The 18,586-nt window shown below is 44.0% G+C and overlaps 1 protein-coding gene across 3 annotated transcripts; it reads right to left on the bottom strand.

The window, feature by feature from the left end:
- Window positions 1-7,726: 7,726 nt before the first annotated feature.
- si:dkeyp-69b9.6 (zinc finger protein 865) lies at window positions 7,727-17,988 on the bottom strand. Of its 3 annotated transcripts, none has more exons than XM_017714592.2 (3): window positions 17,508-17,978; window positions 11,721-14,606; window positions 7,727-10,662 (listed from the first exon to the last, which is right to left on the bottom strand). In XM_017714592.2, the coding sequence occupies exons 2-3, from the start codon at window positions 13,813-13,815 to the stop codon at window positions 8,246-8,248; spliced, it is 4,512 nt and encodes a 1,503-aa protein (XP_017570081.1). In that variant the 5' UTR covers window positions 13,816-14,606; window positions 17,508-17,978; the 3' UTR covers window positions 7,727-8,245. The 3 variants fall into 3 exon arrangements, with proteins under 3 accessions (XP_017570081.1, XP_017570082.1, XP_017570083.1); XM_017714593.2 differs by lacking the exon at window positions 17,508-17,978 and adding an exon at window positions 16,867-17,460; XM_017714594.2 differs by having other exon boundaries at window positions 10,422-10,662; window positions 11,725-14,606; window positions 17,508-17,988.
- Between the last annotated feature and the right edge of the window lie 598 nt (window positions 17,989-18,586).

Raw genomic sequence — 18,586 nt, forward strand, 5'->3', positions numbered from 1 at the left:
CCGTGAGAGGCACGCGCGAACGCTGACGGGGGTGAAAATGTCCGTCAATGATCAACTAATAAATCAATCGATAATAACCTCACACGAGCGACATGCGCGTGAACACGGCCGCGCGGCGCTCTTCGGGACACAACTCGGCCGTAAACAGCTGTTAAGCGAGGCTGGAAGGCTAAATACGATATAATGATATAAAAGTCCCCGTTTAAAAGTCTTTCTGAAGACCTGAAATGAAGCCAGGCTACATTTTAGGAAAACAGCTAAACACACATTTATTATTATTATTATTATTATTTTATATCAATGCAGCGTTTTATTTTATATATATATATATATATATATATATATATATACATACATACATACATACATACATAGGTATTAAAAATGATTTATATATAATTGTAAAAAGCAATTTCGTAAATTTAATTTAAATATATATATATAAGTTTTAATATTTTTTTAGTTTATTTTTATTATTTATTTTAATTTTTTTTTCGTTTTTATTTTTGTAACTTTTATTTCTTTTATTAAACAAATAACCTTTTAGTTAATTATGCTAATACTATTATTTAACATACACTATTGTTCACTTGTTTACAATCTTTAGTGCTTTTTGTAAACATGCTGTGAAGCTGCACTTCAGCTGCCATAAAAACACAATTATTATTATTATTATTATTATTATTATTATTATAAGTATTCACACACCTCTAAAATTAATCAAAGTGAAAAAATAAATAACTAAATATATAAAAGAGAGATACAGAGAGGGAGAGAGGGAGAGAGGGAGGGAGGGAGGGAGGGAGAGTTTTTCACCTCGCTGGTAATCCGCTGAAAACGTGAGCCGCTCGTGCACGCGGTGTCCCTTAAAAACACCGAGGCGCTTCACGAGAGCACATGGCAGCAGCACGCGCGCAAGCTGCCGGCAGGACAGCCGCTCCGCTGCCATTGGCCGGGAGTCGACGCGTCCCCGCCCACCCCGCGCGCGCGGATTGGCTGGGGCGTGGCGCTAAGCCCCGCCCACACATTCCCCCCATGCTACAGCCGCGTGAGGCCGCACAGCCGGAGCAGCAGCCAGAAACCGTGCACGGCGAGTCTGAGCCACAGATCCCGAGATTTAGAGGAAACAGGTTCGCCAGGGATGAACCTGATAATCCACAGAGCAGCACCAGGGGCAGAATCTCTCCCTGACAGGGACATACAAACCACCCAGGAGGGACAGCAGACAACCGACTGACCACTAATAAAACTAAACAAGGGGCTTCCAACATCACACACACACTCATCAGCCACAACATTAAAACCATGTCAGTACTGTCCACTTCAGCTCCACTGACCGCACTGTTTCACACGTAGCTCTAGAAACACACTGATGTGGTGGTGGTGTGTTGCGCTGGTCTGAGTGGATCAGACACAGCAGCGCTGCTGGACTGAGAACCAAAAATATCCAGCCAGCAGCGTCCTGTGACCACCGATGAAGGACTAGAGGACGACCACCACAAACTGTGCAGCAGCAGATGAGCTGTCGTCTCTGGCTTTACATCTACAAGGTGGACCGACAAGGTAGGAGTGTCTAATAGAGTGGACAGTGAGTGGACACAGTGTTTAAAAACTCCAGCAGCACTGCTGTGTCTGATCCACTCAGACCAGCGCAACACACTACCACACCACCACCACGTCAGTGTGACTGCAGTGCTGAGAATGACCCACCGCCCAAACAGTACCTGCTCTGTGAGGGTCCATGGGGGTCCTGACCACTGAAGAACAGGGTAACAGAGTATCAGAGAAACAGATGGACTACAGTCTGTAACTGTAGAACTACACACTCTATTGGTCAGTGGAGCTGATAAAATGCCCATATATGGAAATGAAGCTGAAGCTATAAAGAGCGTTTCAAGGCTGGACTGCTTTGTGACCGTGGCACAGCCAATCAGAGCAAAGATCATTTACATACATCAATCTTAAAAAGACAGTAGCACGGAAACATTTTCAACAAAGGTTTTGGTCTAAAATGTTTGGTTTTTTTTTTTTCACAGCAGAGGGAACGTGGTATGCGAAAGTTTGCGCACCCCTGGTGGCATTAGATGTTTTGTCGATATGAAAAGCCCTGCGGTGACCGGTGCACAGGTCAAGGCACGTTCCACATTTCGCGTTTTATTTCTTTCCACTGCGTTAAACTCAGCAAAATAGAAACTGTGCACTAAAATGACCAGAGAGCCGTTTGACCAGGGGTGCCAAAACTTTTGGATGCGACGGTACACGCAGGGCGTTGTGCGGCAAAATAGTCTCCAAGGAAAACTCACTATTTTACTTTACCTTTAACGTTCCATACACACTCAGAGGCCTCGTGCGGGTTCTCCGGTGGTTCTGGATGGTAAATAAAGTGTCTATATCTGTGTTGTCGTCATGGCGACCCCTGGTTCCCATCACCACCACTGTGAAGACGTCTGGACCGTTTCACACCAAACCAGCTCTGAATCTCTGATCACATCTCAACCACTGAATTATGACTTTTGAAAAATGGGTGGAAGTGCCCTTCCCAGCAGACAAAGCTGCACTCTAGTCCACAGAGGTAGTAATAAACAAGGTTTACACAGTTCCCAGGGATAAAGTGAGGCTGTGTGAAAAGGAATAATATGAAAAATGGATCATGTATAAACGAAGTACTGTTTTGGTTGATACCCAATTCAATACAGTGCAGGAAAAATGTAGGATGGGCTCTTTAATGACGCCGCTCGCAGTGTAGCTTCAGTACAGGCTCACCCAAAAGAGACGGACACTATAAATAAAACGACAAAAAAATACAGATTAGCTCCCAACCATCAAGCTGCAACCGACTGCCGTCCCTCTGCCATGCACCCCCCCTTCCAAACGTACACGAGAGCCGTACGCTCCGCTTGCTTCCCACCCACTGTCACTGTTAAATCCATGTGACAGGCTGTCAGAGTCTGCCTACCCCTGCAGACACGGGCCCTGTTCCAATCCAAAGAGAATGAGGCCTACATCATGTCCCCCATACACACTTCCCCACTTCCCTTATACGTCTGTCCACGGTGGATCAATACCATGGTCAAATGTTTAAGGAGACATCAATCAGCTGCATCAGATCATGCCTACTGTGCATCTCCGAAGACTGGATTAGCTCTAGTGGAAGCACAGAGGGAAAACGATGGGCTCTGCTCTTGAGCTCGCCCTAAAAACCCATAGAAATCCCCTGCTGCCACCTTGTGGCCGAATCAGAGGAGCACTTCTTAACTATGAGACCAAACAGAGCAGCAATCGCACGACTGACACGAAGCCGCAAGACACCCAAGCCAGGACTGGGTGGGTTAAAGGGCGATTCCACCACATTTTCAAATTTCCTGCCTAATCACCTACATGGCGAAGACATAAACTCGTTCAGAGCGGTTTGGTGGGAAACGCTCCGTTCTAGAGAAACGTGCAGGAGTCAGAATCGTCCGCAGCGGTGGTGATAGGAACCAGACGTCCACCTCCGAAAGCTCCCTCGCAGAAAGCTCCTTCATGAAATTTTTTACACGCCTTTGGAGCAGGGCCGCCAAAACCTTTGCACGACAGTACATGCAGGGCGCTGTGAGGCAAAATAGTCCCCAAAGAAAACTCATTATTCCAGATTTTCCACTGTTCAGCATTCCATATGAACTCGGAAGACTCGTGTGGGTTCTCTGGTGGTTCTGGATGGTGAATAAAGTGTCTATATCTGTGTTGTAGTCATGGCGACGCCTGGTTCCCATCGCCACCACTGTAAAGACGTCTGAACCGTTTCACACCAAACCAGCTCTGAATCTCTCCGTTTACACTTCACACACAATGAATTTCAAAAAAACGGATGGATTCGCCCTTCGAAGCCTACAAAAGCGCACTTACGCCCATAGAGCTGCTAATAAACAACGGTGCTTTTAAAATTTTATTAAATGCTTGGGTATCATCAACAACCAGTTTATTATAGGTAAATAAAGTGATAGAAACATACTTATTACTTAACGTATTTTCCAAAAAAAAAAAAAAAAAAGAGAGAGAGAGAGAGAGAGACTGAGAGAGAGAGAGAGAGAGAGAGAGAGATGGTCTATGAGTAGTAATGGCATCTCTACATAAGAAAAAAAGGTGAGAAAGATATAAGGGATATGTTCATAGTTGGCGAATGGACAGACCGTGTCAGACACATTAATACATTAATCAAGATCTGATCTAAAGTGATAACTTCCACTATCTTTCCCTACTACCTGCAATGTAGTTATGATAAAAAACATATCTGACCTTTGCTTTAAAAAAAAAATCATAATAATAATAATAATAATAAAATATTGACACAATTTACATTACAGTACACTTGTTCCTTTCTATTTCTAACTTAGACTCTATATATAATAAAATGGTCACTGTGCTATCAGGGCCGATATCAATACGAGGAGGACTTCGCCTCGTTCCACTGGAATTCTCCCGCAATCCTGTTGTACGTCCAGATCTGCTCCTGCAGCACTGCCGTCCTGCAAGCCTAACTTACCATCTAACAGGCCTTGCTCTGTGGCCACTTTATCAGAAACCCCTCCCTTTAGTTTCACATCACTGGTTAGCAGTGGTGGACAGTAACTGAGTAACTGAGTAAATGTAATTAGTTACTGTACTTTAGTATTTTTGGTGTATCTGTACTGAAGTTTCTCCGTTCTGGGCGTCTTTCTCCTTTCACTCCACTACATTTCAGAGTCTAATATCCGACTTTTTCCTCCTACATTTTGAGAAATCTGTCGTTCCTTTTGGTTTCTGTGTGTATAAAAACGTAACATGTCAAAACGAGAGAAGCGCAAAGCCAGAGCGCCAATCAGGGCCCAGCGGTCACTTTGTTTAGAGCTGGTTTTGACCTGTTGGTCATACCGACCCAGTGCAGCACGCGGTTCAACGTCAGCGCAGCAGCGTAAAACTTTGGGAGAGTCTGTTCAACATAAATGATGAACTAACCTAACTTTGTGTAAATAGAGCTCAATATAGAAATATGTCCACATATGCAGTCGAGACTGACGCGGCTTTTTTCTGAATTTCTACAAACACCATTTCATTTTATAGTAAATGAGTTTGGGCTGGTTTATGTTTATGAACAGACGCCTACAGATCAACATAGTAAAGGAGCTCATCTGTGATCCTGAGTTTAAAGCCAGTTTTTATTCAACTTAAACTTGGAACTAAGTTGTAAATAAATCTGAAACTGAAACTTTGCTTGTGTGTAAAAAGTGATTTCAGAGCCACTCGGTTCTCCCTGATGGAAACTGTTTACCTTCAGTGTTTTGTGCTTCTGATCATTTTAATAGACGTCAGCGTCACTAATTAATGACGTTCTATTAAAAGACTGGTTTACCAAGAGAGACGCTGGAGGACTTTCACCTGAAATGAGTTCATGAAGCCAGTCTGGTTATAAAAATGATAACAGGACATCAGAGCCAGAATTCCTCTTTTAGTACTTTTACTTTATACTTAAGTACATTTGAAGGGAAATACTTTAGTACTTTTACTCCAGTGGAGGTCTAAAGGGAGGAACTTCTACTGTTACTGGAGGAATATTTACCTTGGGGGTCTCGACTTTAAGTCAAGTACATGGTTTGTGTACTTTGTCCACCGCTGCTGGTTAGAGACTGTAGCCGAGCGTTCTAATCCACAATTAGTTCAAAAACATATGCAATAAAAAAGATTGCACTCAACTGCACACATACTACAAATGTATGCAAATGTATTCCCCAGTGGAATAACATGTTTTCCTGATTGTTTAAAACAAGTTAGCTCATCCTCTATAGCCGGGGTGCTTAATCCTGGTCCTGGAGATCTCCCACCCTATCTGATCTAACACACCTGATCCAGGTAATGTAGGCCTTCACTCTGAACACTAGAGCCAAATGTGTTGGATCTGAACTGGGTAGATCTCCAGGACCTGGAATAACCACCCCTGCTCTAGAGGGTACAAAATATATGTAAATATGACACTTTTCTGCAAATTTTGCTCTACAATTTCTATTTAGTTAAAGATATTGTGGGTAAAAAAAAGTAAAATATAAAATATAAATATAAAATGTGCCATAGCTTTTGCACAGGCCGCATTTTATTTTTATTTTTTGCCCCAAAATGTTAAATTTGGCAAATAAACAATAAGTGTGCACTAACATGTTCTCTGTAGAGCACATGTGTCAGGCTCCAGTCCTCGCAGGCCAATTAGGCCAATGAATTCAGAGCGTTAGATGAGGGTAAATGCTAATGCTTTCGGTCCCCCACCAAATGAAAGGCATGTCTCAAGGCTTGACCTCGCAAAAACTGGCCATGCAAAGGTGCCCCTTCAGTGCTCATGCTGGAGACGGCCTGAGCAGACTGTACCGATATGTCGTGGCTTACCGGCGTAAGCGAACAACACGTTTTAAGTCTTACATTTGGAAAATTTTCAATTAAAATTCTCATTTAACTGCAAAAACTCTCGTGCTACAGTAGTTTTGAGCTGATTTGAATCCTCAGAAATGGCCTTGGAAAACTGTTTTAATTTTAACTGAAAGATACAAAATACATTTAATATTTAATACTATACAATTACACATCGCTGTTGTCGGAGGTCCTCGAATCTCCAAAATGGTAACTTCACGGGAGAAAGAAAAAATTTAATTGGCTTTTAATGCAAGTCAATGGAACCAGACTGTTTTCCATGTAATTTCGGGCCATTTCCTTCATTCATCATGAAATTTACAAACAATATAAAGGGCATCAGGCGTTTTCAAATTATGTCAAAAACTGAAAAACGACAAAAATGGAGATACAAGGTTTTCCCCCTACAGCAGCGATACTTAACGACAAATTTACTGTAATCCGCAAGAGCAGAACGTTTAGACAGCGCAAGGCTACAGTGCCAAAATACAACAAACCCTTTCCATACAGTTGTATGTTTTGTTTAACATAAGAATTAATAATGAAATATAAAATGTGTCGTAACTTTTGCAATGTTTTAATTTACCCCAATATGCAAATAAACGGTAACTGTGCATTAAACATTGTGTTCTCTGTAGAGAACCTCTTTTCAGACCAGGGGCGCCAAAACTTTTGCACAGAACTGTGTCTGCATTTGATTTATTGTACCTCAATTTGCAACCCTACGCAACATTCATAAATACTATATCTCTCTAATACTAATTTTAGTGGATCATAAGTTCCACGTTTTATAAGTGCTTATGTATCAGCATCGGCATGAAAAATGTCGGATCTTATCATCAGCCCACAGTTTCCCGTATTGCTGCAAACGTATCCAAGCGTACATAAACGGTAGGTGTTTCTCATAAAATGGCCAATGAGTGTAAGTGCAAGGAAGGTGGACCTAACTTGCAAACCTTGTAAACTCTGCATGCAGGTGGTGCTCCAGGAGCAAGGCTGGACATCGTCCCCACTACTGATTATCTAGGAAAGCCTTTTTTCAAATGCAAGTGCTGGCGCTTCCTTCTTCATGCTAGCTATCAAGACATCCTTTGACACACAGCCGGATTAAATCTCTTCCAATCTTCCCCATCGGTCACTAGCATGAAGACAGAAACGTGAAGTAAAGCTTATTCTGGGATTTTTCAATTTAGTTTTATACAATTCTAATTGTACTGACTGTGTAACCTCCCGACAGAGAGTCCATAATCTCAACACTCATCCAACACATCGAGACCAGTGTCCAACATGCACAGATTGAAACAAAACACTGACCTTCCTTTTAGGAATCTTTCTTTTCTCCTTATGCTACTAATGCAATTATTTTTACACTGAAGAGCGTCACATCCCCACACTTGCTCTAAGTGAACATCAACTACACATTATACATACCGAGACAGAGTAATTCTACAGAGCATTTGTTGAGTTACAGTGAGCATTACTGTTAGGGGAAAGTACTGTATTAGTAACGTTACTATAGATTCACCTAATGTCAGCTGAGGAGCCAACGCACACGAGGGTACAGAATCCTTTTCGAAGGTTAGGATGGGGGTGGATAAGACAGAAACGTCAATATCTTTATAAAAGATGTCTGCAATGCATCTGCAAGTTTGCATGGAGGTTCGGCTTACCGGAGTAATCTATGATGATGATGAGAGAGAAAAGAATAAGCTCTAAAAGCACTCAAAAGACTTACTCGGATACCAAGTCTAGAGAGTCTCTATTCTTTCATGCAAAACTCCCTCTTCTTTCCTACTACACATTAAAGTCTTTAGGTTTAATTACTGAAGGGCACTCAGTGACTGTATTGTATTTGCAGGGTCGAGATATTCCCTTTACCCTCCACCCTCTTGAAAAAGTTTCCCGCGGTCAATTTAAAACAAAGCGTTCTCCCTTGTCTCAGTTCCGCCAACTTTCCCCGACAAGTTCTCTTATGTCTTGTGAGGAGTGCAGCGTTCCAGAAACGCGAGGGGCAGCGTCTGCAAGAAAACGCTCTGTTGGATAAATGAGAGCTCCTGTGAATGAGGGCCGAGAGGAATCTGCGAGATTGCTTCCCACAGACTAGGCATCTCAGTCGATCAACACGGTAACTGACTTTGGGACAGTGTCGGGCCGCTATGTGGACCACAAGTGCTGCTCGTCGCGAAAACGTCGTAAGAAAACAGAAGGGACAAGGGAAACGTTTGAGAGGGACCTGCCAAGAAAACAGTCTATATAGTTCAAGTCCTTCTGTAGAGCCCAGTTCATAGACAACCCTAGTACTCCCGCCTCGCCTGATCCTCAGGAGCATAGCCATCTTCCTCCTAAATTTGCGTTGCCTCCTGCGAATCGCTCTCTTCCTCCTTTTCTGAAGTATTCTCCTTTCATTTCTCTTCCTTTGCCCAGCCGATAGAACCCCCTGTCCCCCGTCCATTTTTGCGGTCCGGCTCCATTCGTAGCCTATCTTCTCTCTCCCGATCCGTCTTTTTTTTTTTTTCTTGCGTCGTCGCAGCTCGTCTTCGCTGTGAAAGCTGTGGTGGTGGTGGTGGTGGTGGTGGTGATGGTGGGGCTGGATGTCTTCTGGATGCTGCTGAGGGTGAGAGTGGTGCTGATGATCCGGCGGAGGCAGCACAAGTGGGTGAACAGGCAAGTTTGGGTTGAGCACGTGTCTTTGGCCAGTCTGATACATTGGCTCTCCTTTCACCACGCTGTGCTGATGATTTAGTGATGATATGGAGGAACTAGAAGGCAAAGGCTGCGAGTAAGGGGTGGCATTAGAGGAGGAAGGGTGCGATGTACTGGCTTCGGGTACATAGAACAGAGGCGAGTAACCAGCTTGTGGCTGGGGTGGAGGCTGTTGGTGACTGTGAAGAACTCCAGGGTGGGACTGCTGCTCCCCTTGGCTTCCACTGCTGGGTGCAAGCTGAAGCAAAGCGTTTGTGGCAGCTTCACTCTCAGATATGGAACCAGCAACGTTGCTATCTTCTCCAGCGCCATTACCACTCCCTTGAGATGTTCCTTGACCATTACGTGTCAGGCCATGCTGAGATAACCTGTGTCTCGTAAGGCTGTTGGAATATGCGAAGGCCTTCCCACACACTTCACAAGAAAACAGCTTGTCGCCACCTCCCTCATGCACCGTTTGATGATGTGCCGTAAGATGGAAGTGATGGCGGAAGGATTTCCAGCATATAGCACATGTGTAGAGTCTGGGAGCAGGCTGAGGATTAGTTCCTTGAGGTTTGACATCTTGGGAGTACGAGTAGAATGAAGAAGAACTGCCTTGACCTCCTTGAATCATGCTCCCACTAGCAGAGGGATAATTGTTGAGGTTATCTCCTCCAGGTGTCGCTGGTACTTCTTCCAGTTCTCCTTTCTGGTGCAGCTTTCCGTGTCTTTTAAGGCTCTGTGCATATCCAAAATCCTTTCCACAAAGAAGACATTTGTAGTTCTTCTCTCCAGAATGCACTGTATGGTGCTTGCTAAGGTGAAACGCCTCTCTGAAGTATTTGCCGCACACCGTGCAGTGGTGAGGCTTCTCTCCAGTGTGTATACGGTCATGCCTTCTTAGGGTTTCTCGTCTGGCAAATCCTCGGCCACAGATGCTGCATAAAAATGGCCGAACTTCCCCAAGGACTCCCACTGTTCTCTGTGAGGGTTGTCTTCTTTTAGGAGGCTCTGAACCTGGTGCACCAGGTTCTTTCTTTTTCCGGGGCTTCCGAGGTCGCTTGGGCTTTCCACTCGGAGTCTGTTGGTTTGGCTGTTGGCTTGAAGTTAAAGCATCCTGGTTTGGACCACCCCTAAAAGATTTGTCCATGCCAGATGTTGATGATGGACCACCAGGAGATGCAAGAGGGCCTAGACCAAGACCTCCAAGAAGCCCTCCAATGATATCCCGTCTGTCGTCTCCTCGAGCCCCGCTAGTATTAAGATCACCACCCATGCAATTTGCTGCTGCAGCAGTGATTGCAGAAATAGCATTATTAACGGAGCTTGTAACATCGTCTTCCGAATCATCCAGCAGAGAAGAAAGGGGCAGATGTGGCGGCTGATGGTGATGCTGTTGGCTTTGGCTTTGGTTCTGTGGGTGGGGATGCAGAGTAGGGGCTAAAGGGGCCTTTCTAAGAGATGGCCCAGCTAAGCCTCCGCCACATGAGGAGGTTCCGGAGTACAGGCTGCCTTGAGAGCGCTGCTCTTTGTAGCTGTCGCTGTAACTGTCACTCCGGTAAGACCCTGCGTGACAAATCAAATGGTATTAATATTGCATATAATTGACACTGTCAGGACAATAATGTATATAATAGAAGATACTTTTTGTCTTTTGTTGAATCATTTAAAAATGCCAGCCACCCTTTACATTGTGTTAAAATTTCTATAATGAATGGACTGATAGACTAATATAGTTATTAGTTATATAAAGTTATATAAAGTAAAGTTACCATTCTGGAGATATAAGATTTTGTCCCAACAATGGCAACATATAAATATCTCCTTAGAACAGTATAAGCAACAGAAATTAATTTGCTGCATATTAGGGCTGTCAAATGATTCAAATGTTTCAGCAATATTTTTGCACATTATTTTGTTTAGTTAATTGCAAAAAAACCACATTTATCTTGTCTGCTCAAAACTGACCTTAATGAAAGTGCATTTTGTTATAGCCATGAGTGGTCAAAATAAGCTTCATCAGAATGTATTTATTGCTTTCAATAACTGAGTAACAGTATTTTCATCCTGTGAACAGAGTTCACTTGAGTTATGTGATTTCCAGAGTGAATGTCATTTCCAATTGTCATCAAAGACATCCAGTGATAGCAACAGTGGCTGCATGTTCCAACCAATGGGTGTATATATCATATATCATATATACAGTCAATGGTTACAACTCCTCCGCGATTGTAGCCCTCTTGCTCTCGTTCATGCAGCTTGGAGATTCTTGTTACAGGGAAGGGGAACTGGAGCTTTCCACTTTGGTGTTGCTTTTGTTAGTTTGCTGCTTGTTGATTTATCCATAGGTCTCCTGCGAGCACTGTCCAGCGTAGTCTGCCAAAGTTGTTGAAGGTATTGCTGTAAAAGCCATGTAAAATCTGTATTTGAATGAGAAGGCTACAATCGCGGATTCCATCACAGAAACATACAGCGCGCTGCAGCTGGGCTTCAGCCAGTACTACTACAGATGATAGGAAATTGCATTAATGTTATTTAAAAACTTAGTGACACTAATTTATCCTGTTATCAACGTGTTAACTTTGACAACCCTAGTTCATATATATATTTATTCTGTTACTCACCCACCGCACTAGTTACCATTCCATCACTGGAAGCCCCTGTCTTATTGCTCTTGCCGCCAACAGGGTTACTGCTATCATTCTTCGGTCTTGGCCCCCTTCCTGACTTGCCGCAGGTGCCAGAGGCTGCATGGTTCAACAATGAGGTGCTCTCACGGAAACAGCGGCCACAGGCCGGACAACGGAAGGGTTTCTCTTCGTGTATCTTTTCGTGACGAGTGAGCGATTCACGGCGATTAAATGCACGGCTACAGGTACTGCAGGCGTACGGTCGTGCGCCAGAGTGAATGACACCATGTTGGAGTAGGTGCCCTTTTTTCTTGAACCCTTTGCCACAGTCCGAGCAGTGGAAAGTCTTGTCAGGGCTGGGGCACGAGGATGTTGCTGGAACATCCTGGGTTGAATGAGGAATACAGGGATCCGCAGGGTGTAGAACAGGATTTACAATGTTGCTCCTTGTGCCTGCCGTGCCTGCCGTGGTCACTTCGTGACTGCGCAAGTGCCTGCGCAGGCTGGATAAGTGCGTAAAACTCTTGCCACACTCCCCACAATGGTAAAGTGGTTCTGCTTCAGGCTGAGAGGAAGGAGGGTGCATGGAACCGTGGTTGTCAGCCTTAGAACTATTTGTCACCAAGACTGATGCTGATGTAGAAGAGGGAGCAGAAGAAGAAGACGATGACACACCAGAAGAGGAAGATGAAGGCGTCATGTGGGAAGGAGGTTCTCCACCAATACCAATAATGCCCCCACCTCCACCAAGACTGGATGCATTATCCTGGTTGAGACTCCCTGAAGTGCTGCTGCTGGGGTTAGGATTTGTAGAATTGTGGCTGTTACTGCTGCCACTGTTGTTGTTGCTGTTATCAGCCTTCCGCTGAGGCAAGTAACCAGCCATTGCTTTCTTTCTCCTGCCTCCTCCACTTCCACTTCCTCCCGATGCACTGTCTCCTTTCCCTTCGTCCTTGGAAAGGGACAGATGTAGCGGTAGGGGTAGTGGTAGACCAGCTTCCTGCTGCATTAAAGATGCTAGCTGGTTTGAGGAGAGGACAGGAATCCCTTGAAAATCGAAGCTACCTAATGAAGAAGGCTGAGACGAGGAATGTAGAGGGTGATGCGGGTGTGGATGGGGGTGTGACAGCGTATGAGGGGGTAGCTGCTGTTGCTGTGGCGGTGGTTGTTGCGGCTGTGGCAGGGTGGTTGAGTGGCTATGTGAGTGCGAGGAGTGGAGAGCAGGAGGTGGAGCGAGACTGGAACTCGACTCCCCCCCAGTTTGACCCAGACCAAGACCGAGATGGTTGTGGCTGCCTTGTTGGACCAAAAATTGCTCTAAGCTGGAGTTGGCAGGTACTCCAGAAAGAAAATACTGATTGGCTGCTAGCATGCAACTAAACTGCTGATGCAAGCTCCGGGCATCAGACTGAGCTCCCGCCAACTGGTGACCCAGGGAGGTTACAGTACTACTGCTGGGAGGGTTGTTGGAACTGGAAACAGAACTCGAAGGAGATGGGGATGAGGAGGATGGTCCTGGGGATGCCTGAGGGACGGAAAGCCCCGGATGTAATGGAGGAGGAGGTGGTGGAATGGATGATACCAGTCCTCCAATTCCTCCCGAGCTCCCTCCACTTCCACCACTACCTGCAAATTGGTCAAACCGCCCAACTCCCGGATGCAAATGTTCTTGAGCAAGGGCTGCCTCTGTTGGATGAAATGAGCGCAAAAACTGCGGATACCCACTCACATGACTTCCACCGCTGCTGCTTCCAGACATTTTGCTGGACTTCCTCGAGCCCTGCGAGGACGAAGACAATGACTGTTGCTGCAGGGGTGGAGGAGGAGCGCTCATTTTGGTGAAAATCGATGTGGAATTGGAAAAGGCACTGCTTCTTGATCCTTGGAGTGGGCCCAAACCGAGTCCAGATAAAATAGCCCCAGAAGTTTCTACTTGCTGCTGCTGTTGCTGCTGCAGCTGGTGCTGGTGAAGCTGCACTTGCTGCTGGTGTTGTAGTTGTCGCTCTATTCCAAGACCTTTGAGCTGATGGGCCTGGTGTCCACTCAGCATCTCTATGATGTCCACATTGTACTTTCCGAACTGGAACATTGCCCAGTCACTGAAACATGGGTGTGCAGGAGCAACACCTTCTGCTCAAAGAGCAGTGATAATTTCGCTAAAATTGCCAGATGAGATGCAACAGTGACAAGTGGAAGCTGTTAACAGAAACACTGTAGAGTCTTTACCCTGTTTCAGCCCACATTCACGGATGGTCTACTTTCAACTCATCTGCTGTCAGATATGACAATTACCAATTCCCATTTACAGCCAATGGTGCCAAGGCTCAGGCACAGCATGGCTTTGCTCTATGGACTGCGATGATCCCAAGCTTCTGCAAATGCTAAAATTTGATTTGAACAGTTCTGTGGTTTCAGTGCTACTTGAATCACTGTCTCTGATTAATAAATAAGTTCTTGTTTTCGCCATGGGTATCCTGGTCAAATGTTTTCCTTTTATTGCACATCGTTCAGAATTTGTCTTTCACGTAATGTCAGAGAGGAGGTGTGAATCACAATGTGACACTTAATTTTCACATCTTAAGTGCCTTGTGTTTTTCAAAAGACAAAATGTAGTTGACCGGTCGTTACATCTTACTTGGTTACATGCCAGAATTCATGACCATCCTACAGAAGGATGGGTTCCTTCAAAGCGCCATGTGTTGCATTTGTTACAGTAAGTGGCTTAATTCTTAATACATCCAAGGCCAAGTGACGTACAACTCCCTTTCCATTTTTCAGCTAATAATGCTGGTCACTGTTTCCACTGACGGAATACACATCCTCCTCCTCCTGGCTACTTGTTCAGGCATGGCCAGTTCCTCCATGCCACTCCTCTTCTCACTGGGAGGCGGAAAAGAAGAAATGTGAGGCACAAATAATCAACTCAGGAGTGTCCTACAGTACCAGAAACATGTTAATAAATATGATCATATAGAACATTTCTGCTGCCCCAGTCACGTTTATTTGATAAGTCAAGCTTAATTAGATAATTAGTAAAACTCACGTTAACGCGTGTCCTACAGGGAACTTTTTAAATGCTCTATTACTGTTTATCTGCTGGATTTTTATATTGGGAAATAATGAAAACACAAAATGTGTGCAAAAGTTATGGCACATTTCATATTTTATGTTTTTTTATTCGAATGTCTTAAACTCTATTGGAATGTGCTCCCTGTATGATGTTATATAGTAACTTACTTTCACTGAGGAAACTATAGCTATCATTTATTAATATGGTGCACAATCTTATTTATGTATTATTTTGATTTAATTATTATTATTTTGTATTTTATGTGAATAAGCTGAAGCATAATTATACACTTTAGACTGCCTGTCGAATGCACTGAATAGCCTAAATAGCCTAAGTTGCCTCTTACTTTCAGTGTAACGCTAAAATTTTAAGCCAGTTTGGCCCAAATAACAAATAAACGCTATTTATATTGTGTGTTTGGCTTTTTCATGTGTCCATTTAGTCCGCACAGTGTAGCGTATTAGAAATTTGTGAGATTTTCTACTAAAATCAGTTCTCGTCCACAGTGCATTGCACAAAGGGTGGGCAATATAACAATATTTACCTTCATCATGATAAATTAAATATACACATTTAGTCTCAATGTGCATATCTGAGTATCTTGTAAATAGTGTCAGTATATTAAACACTGGCCAACTGCACATCTCATTACGAGAGCCTAATTGGTCCCGTTTAATTTGCTTTAGCACAGCGTAGGAATAAAAATAATTACATTTACTGTACTTATCAAACAAAAATAATCTCCCTCATTTTACTGTAAACACATCTTACTCTAGTCTACATGAGTTTAAATAAATATGAATAAATTCCATATCCATTCTTATTTTTAAATAGTACATTCCTCTAATGTTATAATGCATCGTACAATTACAGTGTAATAATACCTAAATAATGCCTAAATAAATAAATAAATAAAACAAAGTAACAATTTACAGGTGTATGGATGCACGGCAATATCAGAATCATATCCTCATGCCTTACATTTAAAGACATAGAAAAGTATAAATAGCACATATAATTATTTCCCAAATCATTTATGCATTTAAGCAGCGTTTTATCTTCACACAGCAGTGACATACATAATACCACATAACACCGCATCCGTATAAATTGGGTAAAAACGGAAAGAAAACTCAAGTGGTGACGAGTATGAAATCCTTCAGATATTATATGATATGATGACAATATGTTTTGCGCTCCTTACATACGAGTAAAATAATAACAATCGGTAAAATGTTGGAATGCATGACCGAGGCAGGATTCATCTAATGCCTCAAAAATGTGTAAACTAGGGCCGGGCGATACGACGATGTTTTAGCGTTATCGTGATAAATTATGTCACTACATGCTTTTCGGTATTAAGAGAACCATAACTGCAATTACAAAGGAGCACAATTAGGCCTGTTAAACTGGATTTAGTGCAGCGCCGTTTGTAAAACACTACAGCTTTTTAAAATGAAAGTATTATTATTACTATTATTGTTATTATTATAGTATTTTTATATGTGGCACCACAGGCTCTATTTTGTCTGTTCCAACGTATTATATCCCAGAAAAAAAACAAAATATCGTGATGCATATCATGCATCGTGAAAACGTCTTGAAGTATCGCGATACAACATCTTTACCATATTTTGTTTTCATTTATTCGAACGTCTTAAAATCTACTTGAACGTGCTCCCTGTAGAGGATGCTATATAACTTATTTTCACTTAGGAAATCATAGCTATCATTGATTAATATGGTGCCGTCATATTTATGTATTATTTTGTTTTGGTTTTTATTATTATTATTTTGTGTTTTACGTGAATAAGCTGAAGCGTAATTATTCTCTTTCGACTCCCTGCTGAACGCACTAAACAGCCTAAGTTGCCACTTACTTAACTAGATTTTTAAGCCAGTCTGGCCTGTTAAAAAACTAATTATGCATTTTATATTGTGTGTTTGGCTAACAGAAATGACCCCACAGGCTCGATTTTGTCTGTTCCAACATATTAAATCCCAGAAGAAGAAAAAAAAATATCGTGCATCGTGAAAATGTATTGAAGTATCGCGATATAACATCCGTACCGTATCGCCCACCTCCAGAGTAAACAACACTCATAATCTTGAACGCGTTTAACGAGCGTCGCTATTAACACCGCACAAAGTGGTAAAAACGCAGCAGCCAAAAGGCAAGAAAATAAAGAACAATGCGCGCAAAAAAATTAAAAATGACATGTGCAAAAGTTGCGCGCGCTCTTTGCGCGAGCTGCTGGTTTTAAACGGGGGGGAAAAGGACGCGCGTGCGAGTCGTCAGCAGGGGGGAAGAGGTGAATTTGGAGTAATTATTACATCTGCGTGTCACAAAAGGCGAGAAAAGGGGGGAAAATGTCCATCGGGGAGCTCGGGGCAGCGGAGGGAGACGGCGCTCGAGCTCACGACACCAGCGACGACGGCGGCGGACCGAGCCGGACCGAGCCGGACGCGGCGGCACCGAACGCGATGTGGAGAAAAGTAAATAAACGCGGACGCACGGCCGCGAGCTTAACGCGTCGATAGCATGCAAAACAGCTGGCCACACTAACGCCACACGCTCGGCTAGCCGAGCCTGCTATGTCATGATGCGCGAGCGCCCCAACATCTGCAAGCGCGCATTACAGAAAAAGGACGAAAACACACAGTTTAGATCGCGAGCGCGGCGCGAGACAATAAAACAGGCCTTGCTTTACCTAGGCGTCCATCTGCTTAGGACTGGGCATGGGAGCATGAGATGAGCGGGGCCTGCTACCCTCTCCCTCTCCCTCTCCCTCTCTCCCTCCCTGCTGCCCCTCTGCCTCATATGCCCCCTTGTTCTGCCTGCTGTTTATCCGGCTGGCTACGCGTATTTGCCCACTGCAGACACCTTGCGCGTCATATTAACGACTAAAGGCGAACGTTTCGTTTTAAAACGTCCCAAAAGCCCCCCAGTCTCGACCGCTGCGTTTGTTTTTGTTTTTATTTTATTTATATAATTTTTTTTTTTGCCTTGTCTCGTTTTTCTTTTTTGACGTGGGGACCCTTAACATCCGGACTTTTATTATACATTCCGGATACGCGAAGCTGCGGAGAGGTTAGCTTCGCCGTTCCACCTTAAATGGCCGTTTAAGGTGGAACGGGGAATGCGATAAAGCATTTTCGTCCGACAGACGGTGCTTGGTTTTGATTATTTGTGTTGAAAAAAAGTTTCTTCTTTTTTTAATTATTATTATTATATTGATTATTTAGAGAAGAAGCAAAGCAGTGACGTGGAGACCCTTAACATCCGGGCTTTTACAGCACCTCCGGATGGGCGAGCGCTGCTGGGAGGTTAACTTCACCGTTCCACCTTAAAAAAAAACATTTAAGGTGGAACGGAGAACGCTAACGACGGACGGCGGGGTTTTTTTGGCTTGGTTTAATGTCCCTACCGCTGGGAAGTGTTATAACGCGAAAGCAGCGCTTTATCTGAGCGGAGTGTTGATAAAAACGCCAGGAACGCATCAAACCCGGCGCTTCAGCCGCTAGCCCGCTAAGGCTAACGCTAACATGCGGCCGCCGGGTTTATTGGGTGCTCGCTGGCGCTCCGTCGCGGCTTCTCTCGCCCGACCGCGGTCGGCAGTTCGCGTCTCTGCTTCTCCGCGGCGCCTCGGCTCGTCTGGAGCCTCAGCGCTGTGAGACGCGAGCAGACCGGGGCCATTTTACTGCGCCGCAGCCGCAGAACCGAAATTCCCTGTCCGCATCAAAATGGCTGCCTCGCTCCTGGCACGGTTTCTCTCCGGGTGGACAGAGG

Source organism: Pygocentrus nattereri, chromosome 3 (genome assembly GCF_015220715.1).
Source record: "Pygocentrus nattereri isolate fPygNat1 chromosome 3, fPygNat1.pri, whole genome shotgun sequence".
NCBI classification, from domain to species: Eukaryota; Metazoa; Chordata; class Actinopteri; order Characiformes; family Serrasalmidae; genus Pygocentrus; species Pygocentrus nattereri.